The sequence below is a fragment of the Gracilinanus agilis genome, chromosome 4 (assembly GCF_016433145.1).
Source record: "Gracilinanus agilis isolate LMUSP501 chromosome 4, AgileGrace, whole genome shotgun sequence".
In the NCBI taxonomy this organism is placed as follows: domain Eukaryota; kingdom Metazoa; phylum Chordata; class Mammalia; order Didelphimorphia; family Didelphidae; genus Gracilinanus; species Gracilinanus agilis.
This window is the reverse complement of record NC_058133.1, coordinates 511269011-511281787: the sequence shown is the minus strand read 5'-3', so window position 1 is coordinate 511281787 and position 12777 is coordinate 511269011. Positions and strand designations below refer to the sequence as shown.

General features: G+C 62.9%; 1 protein-coding gene across 1 annotated transcript in view; it reads right to left on the bottom strand.

Annotated features, from left to right (window-relative positions):
• PER2 (period circadian regulator 2) overlaps nucleotides 1–12777 on the bottom strand; it is a 101628-nt gene that overhangs the window by 75755 nt on the left and 13096 nt on the right. Inside the window, exons 8-20 of the mRNA XM_044675663.1 lie at nucleotides 10875–11017; nucleotides 9963–10041; nucleotides 9368–9474; nucleotides 7528–7681; nucleotides 6977–7085; nucleotides 4795–4926; nucleotides 4335–4431; nucleotides 3712–3856; nucleotides 3552–3628; nucleotides 3151–3333; nucleotides 2601–2810; nucleotides 1928–2164; nucleotides 29–585 (exon numbers count right to left, since the gene is read on the bottom strand). Coding sequence (XP_044531598.1) covers nucleotides 29–585; nucleotides 1928–2164; nucleotides 2601–2810; nucleotides 3151–3333; nucleotides 3552–3628; nucleotides 3712–3856; nucleotides 4335–4431; nucleotides 4795–4926; nucleotides 6977–7085; nucleotides 7528–7681; nucleotides 9368–9474; nucleotides 9963–10041; nucleotides 10875–11017 — 2230 coding nt within the window. The remainder of the gene's footprint in view (nucleotides 1–28; nucleotides 586–1927; nucleotides 2165–2600; nucleotides 2811–3150; nucleotides 3334–3551; nucleotides 3629–3711; nucleotides 3857–4334; nucleotides 4432–4794; nucleotides 4927–6976; nucleotides 7086–7527; nucleotides 7682–9367; nucleotides 9475–9962; nucleotides 10042–10874; nucleotides 11018–12777) is intronic.

Sequence of the window (12777 nt, the reverse complement as noted above, 5' to 3'; positions counted from 1 at the left end):
CCCCGTCGCCCGCCCGGGACGGGCGCGCCTGCCGCGCCGGGCACAGCGTCTGCGCCGAGAAGGCGGCCAGAGCCGGGGCCTCGGGCTGCGCCGCGAATGCCAGCGGCGGGGGGCACGCGGGGTGCTGGGGGCAGCCGCTCGGGCCGGCGTAGAAGGGGGGCTGCCCGCCGGGGTTCGCCGGAGGGAAGGGGTAAGCGGGCAGCACGACCGCCATGACGGGGGCCAGGGGCGCTGAGAAGGCCGGCGGCGGCAGCGCCACGTAGTGCTGCGAGCCCCCCACGTGGTTCAGATGAGCCTGGGGGGCCGGAGGGGCGATTCCTGGGGACGGGAACACCGGCACCGAGTAGGTGGGCACGAGGGCGGCCAGCGGGGCCGGAGGGCAGCTGGCCTGGGAGGTGTCCGAGGGCGACCAGGCGGTGGAATTCAGGCCGAGCAGCGGGGAGCGGGGCGGGACGTTGGCGCCGGACGCGGTGCTGTCCGAGGACTCCTGGGCCTTCATTCGCTTGGACTTCTGCTTTCGGTTCTTGCCGGGCTTCTTCCAAGCTGAATCCACTCCCGAAAGGCTGCTTCTCAGGCCACGAACAACTAAGAGAATGCCGAGAGGACCAGCGTGAGCTTCTCGGGGCCCTCCCTTGGGGCCCCCCGGGGGGCAGCAGGAGTCTGTGGGTGCAGAAGCGCCGGGTCTGGAGGCGTCTCGCCCTTCGAGGGGCTGCAGGGAAGGGCGAGGGGCGTCCGGGAGCCGAGGCTCCTCTCGGACCCGGCTGGTGCCTGCCAGGGAAGGCCAAGGCAGGGCAGGACCGTGGCCGGCTCGGACGCCCCCAGGAAGACCAAACACGGAGGCTGGCCGGGCACTAAGGGGGTGACACCTCACAAATGGGGGGCTGCGGGTCTCCCCTGTGCGAAGGCGCCAGCCTGGGTCTGCAGAGCTCTGGGGAGATCCAGAAGCCCAGACACGGAGCCCCCGTTTCTCCTTCCTTGTGCCCTGCAGAGCGTCGGCCCCCCAACCCCAGAGACTGGCCTAGTGAGAGCCCCGATGGCCGGGACGGCCGAGCTCCCGGCAGAAACAGCGGAAAGACGAGGGGGCCGGAGAGGAGAAGCGCCCCCCGCCCCAAGGAGCGAAGAGAAGGCAGGGGGCGCCCGGCAGGCCGGCGAGCTTGCCTGCATGTCCTGGCAGAGCTCTGGCCGGCCATTAAAAGGCTTAAAGGGAGCCGGAATGTTTTAGTGTCCGATCCGCGGCCATGGCCAGAACGGACGCTCACACGGACACAGAGAGCATGATGGGAGCAAAAGGGAGGAAGGGGGCGGCTTCTCCGAGGGGCTCGAGGCAGCTTCCACACAGCTCGCTAAATTCTAAGGAAAATGCTCTGAATGCTTTTTTGTTTTTTAAACCCTTAACTTCTGTGTATTGGCTCCAAGGCAGAAGAGTGGTCAGGGTGGGCCATGGGGGTCAAGTGACTTGCTCAGGGTCACACAGCTGGGAAGTGTCTGAGGCCGGATTTGAACCCAGGACCTCCCGTCTCTAGGCCTGGCTCTCACTCCACTGAGCCACCCAGCTGCCCCCTGAATCTTTCTTGATTGAGAAACGTGGATGAAGCTGACCGTGAGGCGAGGCGCCGCCTCACCCCATCTGCCCAGATGGGCCGAGGACAGAAAAGGAAAACCTGTTTGGGCGCAGAGAACGGGAAGGGAGGGGGGCCCGGAGCAGGCCTCGACGGGGCGCCCAGAAACGAAGAGCAACAACAGAGAGGAATGGAAATGGGGACCCCAAGTGGAGGCCGCGCACACGTGAGAGTTTCCGCCCGGCCTCTGCCTCTGCTCGTCCCTGAACCGGCCGACGCTGGCCGTGAAGGGCCGGGCCTAGTGGGGCGGGTGAGGGACGGCGGCGCAGTTCGAGGTTTGAGGTTCGAGGCAGGGTGGCGGGACTCACCGCGCTCTCCAGGGCGGCCCCTGGATCTCTCGTGCAGGTAGTGATGGCAGCGAGACTGGAAGGCACCGAGTCTTCGGGTTTCCTTGAACCTGTGCAGGAAGCTCTGCTCCTCCTTCTGCGTGTGGGCCGCCAGCACCTCCTTGGTCAGCCCCACTCTCTTGGGGGGCCCCGACTCCGGGCTCGAGTCGCAGTGCGAGGAAGGGGCGGCGCCGCTGTCCAGGGACTCTTCTATCATCTCTGGAGCAGAGGGGAAGGGCAGGCGCCCGCGTGAGAGCCGGCCTGGGGGGCTCCTCTCCTGCCTCCCCGCAGGGGTTCAGGGTCACCTCTTGGACTTGGAATGGCCAAGGAGAGCCCATTCCCAGGCAGAGGAGCCGGAAGGCCTGGGGAGGTGGGGGAAGGGACTGGCCCAGGGTGCTACAGCTAGGCTGGGGGGGGCCCCCCACTCTCTCTATGGGCCCCAGAGCCGCCCGGGTGAAGGAGGAACATCTGGAGGAGCCGCAGCGCTTCTGCTGTTCTCAACTGTGGTGGGAAAACCCCTTCCCCAGGGCGCCGGCCGCAGCCCCAACCAGCCCTTCCTGGAGGGCTCTGCCCGGCCCAATCGGCATCGGGGGGCTCCCGGGGAGCTCTCGGGGTGTCCCTCCGGGCGCCGGGCCCCAGCCGGGGGCAGACGTACCGGACTCGGGCTGCAGCTTTTTGTCCCCGACGTGCACCAGGGTGCTGCTGTAGCTGCACTGGCTGGTGAGGGAGACCACGCTGTCCGCCTTGGCCGGCAGCGCCAACGAGGTCAAGTGAGGCCCCATGACAGGGGCCCCGCGGGGCCCGCTCGCCTGGACTGTCTTCAGGTCGTCGGCAGTCAGGGGGACCTTCGCCACGGACGTCACCTCTGTAGAAGGGACGAGGAAAGCGGGTGAGGAGGGGACGAGGCACCCCGGCACGCAGCCCGGCCCCCCCAGTGTCTGGGGGACCCCGAGGGCGGAGGGGGGGCTCTGAGCAGGTCCCCCCAGGCTCTGCTGCCCTGGCCTGAGGGACTAAACTTCCTGCTGGCTGGGAAGACCATGAGGAGCGGAGAAAGGGGGCGCCAGGGCTGCCCTCAGCCCTGCGGGAAAGGCCTCGGGAGGCTCCTCTGGGCATCGCCACGTCCCCATTCTGGCCGCCAGCCGTTCCTGGCTGTGCTACCCAGAAGGGGTCACAAGAGCTTCGAGCCTCCCACACGAAGCACGTGCCAAGAGGAGCCGCCGAAGGGATGGAGGGGGGAGCCTGCAAGGGAGCCCTGGAGAGGCCGCCGGGGCAGGCGGTGCCCGGGGGGGGCAGAGGGCAGCTGCAGGGGCCCGGCTGGGGCCCAGCCCGGCTTCGGGGAGTTCCCTGAATCACGTCCCGCATCTCTACGTGCACTCGGGAAGCCCAACCTAGGGAAGAGGCCCAGGTTCGGGGTACCAGCCAGAACCCCTCCCGTCTCAAAGACGCGGGCCCTGAGCAGAGACTCCCCTCGGGGGGCCCCACGACCAGGGGCCGCCGTCCCGCCAGGGTTTCCCGGAGGCCCTCAGAGCAGAACTTCTAGACAAGCCGCTCGTGGGCCAAACCCAGAGCCGAGGCCGGCCCGGGGGCTCCGCGGGGTTCTGCTCACCCTCGGAGGGGGCGCCGGCGGGCAGAGCCCCACATTTCCTCTTCAGCGGCCCCGCCACGCTGCAGCTCTCCAGGTACCTGGCGGGGAGGAAGGTGGGAAAGTCTCAGAGGGAGGCAAAGGCGGCTCGCTTGGCGGGCGGCGGCCGCGGGAGGCTGCGCACCTGATGACGCTGTCCAGGCAGCTGATCTGCTGGTAGGAGTAGCCAGACTGGCCCTTGCAGGCCGGCTCCTCGGGCAGGACGCACTTCTGCGGGCCGCTGGCCACGGGCTCCTTCTCCGTGGCGGACATCTCTCTCGGCTGACTTCCTGCAAAGAGAACAAAACCGTCCGTCCGCTGGCCGCCGTGTTGGCGCCGTGCCGGCATCTGCATTCTGGGTGGGAGCCTTTCCTCGTCGCCCCCTGCGGCATCCCCCTCCTCTCTGGGGCGGCCCCTCCATGGAAGCCGACATCCCGTAAGGCTCTGACCTGGCCCGCCTCTGGGCCAGGCATTCCAGATCTCCTCAGCCCGCCCTGCCCTCTTCAGAGTTCTGAGTTCCAGACCCGCATCTCCAGGGCCCCACACCTTCCCCTTTCAGACACAGCCTGTCCATCCCGGGGCCAGAGAGCCCCCGCCAGGGAAGGGGCAGCCGGAAGAAGGCTGCTCCCCGTGGGGGAGAGGGGGGACCTCTCAGAGCCAGGCCAGCGGCGCGTCGGGCCTGAGCACAAGCAGCCCTGTGAGCGTCCCTTTGGCAAGCCAGCAAGGAGCTTCCCAGCCCCCACCCACCCGGCCGGGAGGAAGGCCTACCTGCGGCTGCCGTCCTCATTTCTTCGTCTCTCTCGCCCAGAACGGTGCTTTTGCTTAGGACCTTCTGAGGGTCTTTACACGTCCCTTTTCGGGTGGTCTTAAAAGAAACAACAGACAGCATCCGTCAGACACGCCCCCTCTGTGCCCTTATGAAATGGAAACGGAAGACCATTTTGGTTAAAAAACACAAAACCCAACAAGTCCTGAGACGTGAAGTAGAGCCTCGGAGAAGCTTGGGTTGACCTTCGGCACTTCTGAGATGCTGTGACTGGGGGGGGCCTTGGACAGGGTCCCCCCTGCCCCCACCCCATTCATTCTGCAGGAGAAGGGAGGGACTCCCTCAAAGCCCCCCCAGTGCCCCCTCCCCCAGCGAGGGGCTGCCGGTAGTCAGTGTGAGAAGACCCCGTCTGCCAGGCGGGGCGGAGCCGCAGGAACGGAAGGCCCAAAGCGCCCCACGTACCGGCCGCCTCTTCCTCGAGTCCTCCGGGAGGTGCCCGTTGCTGTCGCTCGAGGACGTCTGGCTCATGAGGTGCTCGTGGGAGCCGTTGCTGCCCAGGCTGCCGTAGCCGCTGGAGCCGCTGTTGTGAACGGGCTGAAAAGAGAAAAGCCGTCACTGGCTCCCTTCCGGGGCCGCGTGCCCGCTCCGGGCACTTTCTGACGGCGAGCGAAGAAGGGGGTCGGAAGAGGGTTCCCGCAGGAGGCGGGGGGGGCGCCTGGAGAACTGCCCCCGGCCCCCATCGCAGCGAAGAGCTCAGCACCTGCCTCGGCAGCCCGGAGCCTCAGTCTAAAGGATCCTCTTCGGCTCACTTTTGCCCTTCCTCGCCTTGGCCTGCAGGGTCAAACCGCGCCACGGCGGTCCTTCCTGGCTAGGCCCTGGCTGCGACTCCTCTGCCCGGATGACGTGGGCTCCGGGACGTCCCTGCCCTGGCTGCCCCCCGCAACGTCCCTCTTAAACCCCAGGGCTGGGATGACGGAGCGGAGGCCGGGAGAGGGAAGGGAGAGCCTCCAGCAGGGCCCCTTGAGCTGCTTCTACCATTTTGGAATCTGCTTCGCTTGGGAAACAGTTTTATCGGAGGGTCCTCGCCCCATTTTTGTTCATCTCTGCGGGCCTCAGACTAGCCGCGGCATTCCAGGCTCGGGGCTACGTGGGATGATGTCGGGCTAAAGAGTCGCCCACAAACGAAGCCACCACAGTCAGACGGAGGGAAATGAACCTCCAGGGGGAGTTCTCTGATGCACGTCTCAGTTCCAAGAGACGCCCAAGAAAGCGGCTTACATTGCTACAAGGGGGTCACCCCCTGCCTGAGAGGGGCCGCCCCACCCTCAGGCTGGCAGAAGTGGCCACGAGACAAGGCCGAGTGTTGGGGGGCTGCAGGGAAAGGGCCGCACTAAGGCAGGGCTGGGGAGCATTCTGGAACACCGACGGCCCTCAAACGACTGAGGTGCAAAACATGCGTGGAGGCTGGTACCCCAAAGGTGCAAGAAGGAGAGGAAGGCTCCCCGGGGACAAAAGCACCAAGAGCGGCTCTTCCGGTGGCAGCAAAGAGCCGGAGCCCGAGGCTCGTGCTTGGGGAATGGCGGAATGAGTGGTGAGTCTCAAAGAAATGGGATCTGACCGGGCTGGAAACAGGGAGAAACACGGGGGAGCGAGGGGAGCCGTCAGCGTCCCACTGAGCAGGCCCAGGACCCAGGACGACCCCTGCGGCCCACTCCTAACGGAGAGCGGATGGCGGCCACGGAGGAGCCACTTCCTTTGGACGCGGCCAATGTGGAAGTTTGTTTGCTCTACGATGGAGGTTTATAACCAGGTTTTTTATTCTTTCTTCCTCAGTTGGGCATGGGGTGGGGGAGGAAGATTTGTACCGACTGAAAAATAAAACGTCATTTTGACTACACGTCGATACCATTTTAATGGCTGTTTTCTGCTATTCTGCGATCCAGGTTGTCTCCCTCCCTCCCACGAGCTCCTCCTCCTTCACTTCCTCCATGAAGGACCTCCTTTCCCATTATGAGGAATCTGGAGACACTCCGAGGCAGCGCAGAAGGGCGCGCCCGGCGTGCTAGTCTCAGAGAGGAGGCAGAGAACCCGATCACAGAATGCCTAAGAATGGGGCCTGCAGGGAATCTGGAAAAGGAGAACGGGGTACAAAGGAAAAACCAACCCAAAGCCTGGCATGTTGTCTCTACAGAAAGAGCTAAAAGGCATCGAACCCCAAATGCCAGGCCAGCACTTGGCACCGTACCTGGTCCATGGTAAGTACTGAATAACTGCTTGTTGAGGGGCAGCTGGGTGGCTCAGTGGACAGAGAGCCGGGCCTAGAGATGGAGGGTTCTGGGTTCAAATCTAACCTTAGACACTTCCTCACTAGGTGACCCTGGGCAAGTCACTTGACCCCTGTGGCCCAGCCCTTTCTGCTCTTCTGCCTTGGAACCAATACTTAGTATTGACTCTGAAACAGAAGGTTATGAGCATTAAACATTTTAAAAATGAAAATCAATGCTTGTGGATAGACTGCCGGAGGAACAGAGCTGGCCTGGCAGTGTGCGCCGCTTCTGGAGCCATGAGGAAGCCTTTGGGGCGCCGCAGTCACAGGAAAGGGAGGCCCCCCCCCCACCATGGAACCCCCAGCGTGGGGGCCTACCTGCAGCAACAGCCGGTAGATCTGCTCCGTGATCTCCTGGATGCTGGGATGGGGGGTTTTCTCTTCTGGGCACGTGGGCGCAGCAAAGACATCCTCGTTTAAAGGACCCCTGAACAAATGTATTGAGGTCACTCGGGAGGAGGCCAACATCCCTGGACCAGAAACGCAGGGGGAGCCCCCAGCTGCTTCCCGCCCTCCCAGCTTCCACCATCCCTTCCTGGGCCCCCAGAGCGGGCCTCGGGCAGCGCCGAGCCTCTGACTTTGCACACAGAGGGCACCGAGGCAGGGCACGAGGCAGGGCACGAGGCAGGGCACCGAGGCAGGGCACTGAGGCACCCGACAGACGAGGAGGTGCAGACTTTGGTCTTTTTGGTCTGCAGGCGCCCCAGGAATTTACTTTCTGTTTTAGTGACATCCCAGGGGAAACTTGGGCGGGCTGGTTCAGAGCGCAGCCATGACGCCGTGTTTTAGGAAGAAACGTGCCGCCAATGCGAGCGTGACTGCCGCCGGGTGCCCAGGCCCGGCTGAGCGTGGGCGGGGGGCGCACTTACGTCCTCACTTTGTGCCGTCCGATGATGAAGGAGACTTTTCTGTTCCAAGGATTGATGAAGCTGGACCAGCTGGTGTCCATGGTGATGTACTCGCCGTTGCGGGTGCAGAAGCGGATGGGGGAGTAGTCGAAGGGCTGCCCGCCGTACTGCAGGACTGCAAGATGGAGGAGCACCGTCACGGCCGCGTCGGAAGGACGACCAGCCAAAGGGCAGAGAAAAAACAAACCACGAAGCCTTCCAGGCAGCTTCCCTCCTTTCGGTCCATTTGAGAATCGGTACTGTGCGCCGGTTCCAAGGGAAGGGCAGGAAGGCCAGGCAGTGGGGTCACCCACGTAGGAAGTTTCTGAGACCAGATTTGAACCCAGGACCTCCCCTCTCTAGCTCTGGTTCTCTACCCGCTGAACCACCTGGCTGCCCCTCATTAAAGATTCATTCTTAACAATCTCAGATATACAGAAAAATTTGCTCACGTTTTATTAGTGACGTGAGCAAACCTTAACGCTACTTTCAAAATGTTTTTTTAAAAAAAATCGAAGTTTTAACTTTCGGTTTCGACTCGTGGAGCGCTTTCTTTCTTTTTTCTTTCTTTATATTTTTAAGTATTCATGGTTCTAGCTCAAGCTCCAAACTCTCTCCCTCCCTTCGGTCCCCCCAGCTCCACAGAGAAGGCCAGCCTTGTGATACTATTATCTGGGGGGCATCATGTAAAATGCTTCCACATTAACTGTGTTACAAAATAAAAATAAAACGAGAGAAAAAGCTGCTTGGATCTGCCTCGGGGTCCCTCACTTCTCCCCGTGGAGGGGGCTGCATTGCTCGGGGTCCTCCCACGTGATGGCGGCTCACGGGAAGATCAGAGCCTTCCGCCAGCGGCTGGTGCGCACCCCCAACCTCACCCTTCCATTGTGCTCTCTCGGGGTACCCGGGGAGAAGGCAGGTCACGTGTTACACAATTAACTGTGTTTGCTTGAAAAGAGAAAACCTGCCCTGAACCCGGAGCCTCCTTTTCGGGGCGCTTTCCTCCACCTCAGGAAGTGAAGAGTCACACACGAGCACTGGGCCCATTCCCCGGCCCGCTCTGTCCTTCTCCCCATTCTCTCCCCATTTTGGGCCACAGTCTGTCCCTCCACGGCAAAGCCCCCAGCAACGCCTGCTGCTCTCCAGCCTTTCCTGTCTGTACTTGGCTGCTCTGCTCTTTGGGGCAGGAATAATCTCCTTGGAGGGGGGAAGCGGCTTTTCTGCCTTTGGGGTGCCCCATCAGAGAGCATCGGGGAGTTCCCTGCTTGTGCAACGTCAGACTGCCTTCTCCCGCCGCCCCTGGCCTCCCACAGGATCTCTCTGTTCTGTGTGTTCCTGGGATGTGGCGAGGCGGCAGCTTTTGCTGTCTCAGCCAGCCTACCGTAGGCTTTCGCCCCTCCAATTGTGCTCTCAAATCTCTTTCCTTTAAAACGGAAGAACCTCCAGCTTCCTTCTTGGGCCCTCTCGCTTCCCGCCTGCCAGGCTGCTCTGCCAGAGCAGAGCCCTCGGTCAGTCCCTTCAGCCAGGCCGCTCCTCCTCCCCAGCACTCCGTCTGTTCACCCTCTCAGGCTCTTTTTGGGTGTCTCATTTACGTTGAAGAACTCTGCCCACGGCTAGTTTTCTCAGGAGAACTTTTTGGTTTTTGTTCTTTAAACCCTTAACTTCTAACTGGTCCTAAGTACTGGCTCCAAGGCAGCAGAGAAGGGCTGGGCAGTGGGGGTGAAGTGACCTGTCCAGGGTCACACAGCCAGGAAAGGTGTGAGGCCAGACTGCTCTACGGGGCTCCCCTGAGTCTCTCCCACACATGAAAAGGGCCACTTACTTTTTTTGTGAACGGCCAGCATGAGGGGTCGGTCTCGCGGGTGCAGATGCACCAGGATGGGCGTCCCGATCAGGTCCTGAGGCAGGTAGCCCAGGAGAGGAACAGCTCTGAAAGGCAAACGGAGGAGGCTGGGAAGAAGGCCTTCGAGCCACTCCTCCAGGAGGGCTGTGGCCTTAGAGACGCGCAGGCGCTCCCGCATGTGGCCAGTAGCCATAACGGATGGACGTTCCGTCCCGCTTCGCGGCCAGCCCTGACAGGGGTCCTCTCAAGCCATCCCCCCGACCCTGAGCTTATCCTCCCGAGCTTGTAGAGGGGAAATTTAGGCAAGTGGCCAGCCTGGACCTCCCATCAGGACACGTCTGAAGCCATAGTGGAACCCGGGACCTCCCGTGCCAGGCTTGGCTCTACCCACAGAACAGCATCTGCCTATGCGTGTCTAGACACACGTGTGTGCGCGGGCCTGAGTGTACTGGGCTGCAGGGAGATGCTCGGGGCTTGCAGGCGCGTGTCTGGGCATGAGAGCTTCCCGCCCGGGGAGCTGCCCTCGGGGCCGTCTTGGGCCTGAGTGGCCGGGCTGGGGGCTCGGAGCGCTCACCTCTCGTCAATGTCTTGGAACAAACAGTTCGGGCTGTGCGTGGTGGTGAAGATCCTCTTGTCCGGCGGGATCCGGGGCGCTGCGAGAACAGGTGACAAGAAAGCTGGGCCGGGGCAGCTGGCCTTCGTCCAGACCCGGGACAACCGCCGGGAAGGGCCGCTTAGGTCGAGAAGGACCGGCAAGGAGCCGGCACAAAGCCAGAAGGGAAGGTCTGGGCAGCGGCCCTGGGACGGCCCTGGAGAGCCAGGGCGGGAGCTCCCCTGCCCAGCCATTTCCTGCCTGGAGGGATGAGGCACCCTGGCCGGTGTATGTTAGAGACGGGCTTGAACCCGGGTCTCAGAAGTTCCCTCCGACACGCCCCCTCCCCACAAAGCACCACGGAGGCCTTCATGAGCCTGTCGGGCAGACTTCGGTCACTGCCATGAATGGTGCCGACTCATAATCTTAGAACGGAGATGCTGAGAAAAGTGCCCACGACAGCTGGCCAGCCTTGACCAACTGCTCTGGAAGGGGAGTGACCAGCTGTGGGGGGGGTCCCCGACCTCGAGGGGAAGCCGCTAACAAGCAATGAGATTGTAAGAAAGAAATCTCATCGCCAAGAGTGTCCCCCGATTCCCCAAACAACTGAAATGCACATTAAAGCCAAGCCGAGAGCGGCCGGGCTCTAGGGAGAGACCAGAGGAGTGGGGCGCCGGGAGACAAGCACGAGCGCTCTGCCCTGCCAGGGACCCCCTTTGTGGGCCGGAACGTGCGACCTCTCGACAGTCATGACCCTAACAGGGGCTCTAAGGATCCTGGGCTGTAGACTCACACCCCACTCAGTCTGTCGCTTCAAGGAAACCCCCAAATACGTCAGGCTCCAACCGGAACCCCAACGCTTAACTGGCGATGGGCGGCGCCCAGCCCGGGTACCTTCGTAGCCGGAGTGAACCTTCTCGGCCAGCAGAACGCAGCAGAGCTGGATTTCAGCGCTGGGTCTCTCCTGTACTCGGACCAGGTAGGGCGTCATGCGGAACGGCTGGTAGCGGATGGCGTGTTCGTGGTCTTTGCCGCCGCTGCGAACCCGAAAGAACACGGCACGGTGAAGGGACAGACTTCCCGGGGGAGGAAACACCCTAAATTCTGGGACAAACCCCGAGCCCCGAGGCCGCTCCCTGCTCAGGCCCCGACGCCTGGGGCTCCGGCCGGGCTCTCCGGGGCTCCCAGGCCCTGCCACAGGGGGCTCCGCCGGCGGGTCAGAGATCTCAGCAGTGGGCATGAAGTGTGCGCCGGCACGAAGGCCAGCCTCCGGGAAGGGGCCAACCCTGGCCGGACGAGCTCGTGGCCACTCCAAGCCTTCGCACTTTGGCAGCCCAGGGGTGCCTCTAGGCCGGCGAAAGGGGAAGCCAGGCACGGGCTGGACAGGAGGCCCTGGAGAGGTAACGCAGCCCCTTCCTGCTCCAGGACGCCGTCTCGCCGGGCCCTGACACGGCCCTGCTTCTCCCAGCCAGCTTTCCCTCTGAAGCGAAGGGTCACCCGCCACATGGCTGGACAGCTGGCCTTGCGTAAGCTCCCGCCCTGGGGTTAGCGGAAGTGAGGACAGGGTCCGCCCAGGAAAGAGCCTTCATTTGCTTTGGGCCCAGAGAACTGGATCTGAGTGCTCCCTGCGGGGCGCCGTCCCGAGGCCTCTCCGGGCCCTCTCTGGGCTTTCGTGGCACCGACACCAGGGCTTTGCCACTTCTTCAGCTCATGGGGCAGGTGATGAGACAGAGGCAAACAGGGTGAAGTGACTCGCCCAGGGTCACACAGCCAAGAAGTGTCCAAGGCTGGCCCTGCACTGGGGAAGGGGAGCCCCCTGACTGCAGCCCTCAGTGCCCTGCTTAGGGGAGAAGCTGCCCAGAGGACAAGCTCTCTCCTGGCGGCAGGATGAGCCGACGTCTCTCACCAGCCACACGTCACATCGTGTAAAAGGCCATTGATTTTTCCATTAAAAATATTGTGCTTTCTAATAGGGCGTTCGGGCCAGAGACGGGCCTAAAATAGCCCCAATACGCAGGAAAAGCAAAATATTCTTCTGGAAAAATCAATGGCCTGAGTCACGTCTACTTCCAGCAGGTGGCTTCAGAGCGGCCAAATGACGGCCACCTGAAAGGTCCGCGAGGCGGATGCCGAGCTGCCCCGAAGCCGGAGGCTGCGAGAACTTGGGGGCTTTAGACCGTTTCCCACCGCGCCGGGGGCTGATGTGTGGAGTCAGAGTGGGGGGCCAGAGGACCCCACGTCACCCAGGGGAGGGGGCCAGGAGGGCCGCCGTGGCGTGTGCCAGCATCCCACCACACGTGCAAACACACACATGCACGTACAGACACACAGACAGCCAGAAGCCCCTCTAAGGTTCGGGGCAGGTCTAAAGGCCATCAAGGCCTCCATTCATAGTCTTGTCTGGGGGTGGAAGGACAGAACAGGCCTGGCCAGCAAACGTCCTCAGGAAATCACTGAGGCGGCCAGTGGGGGAGCCTGAAAGAAGGCCGGAAAGGCCATCTGAAGCCGGACCTTCCAAGGAGGCCCTGAATGCCAGAACAGAGATTCCTCTTTATCCTAGGAGCCTATCGGACCCCCTCCATGAGAAAGACCTCACTGTGGAGGGACGGAAAGAAGGACTGGAGTGGGGAGCGAGATAGTGACCAAGCAGGGGTCAGAGGTGGCCAGAGCCCGTGGGGGGGCCCCGGTGCTGCCCGCCTGGCCAGCAGGGGTGCCAGAGCAGTCGGCTACCGAGGGCTGACGGGGAGGATGCGGGGCGCAGAGGGGCGACAGCTCTAACCGTCCCTCCCTGGGCCCG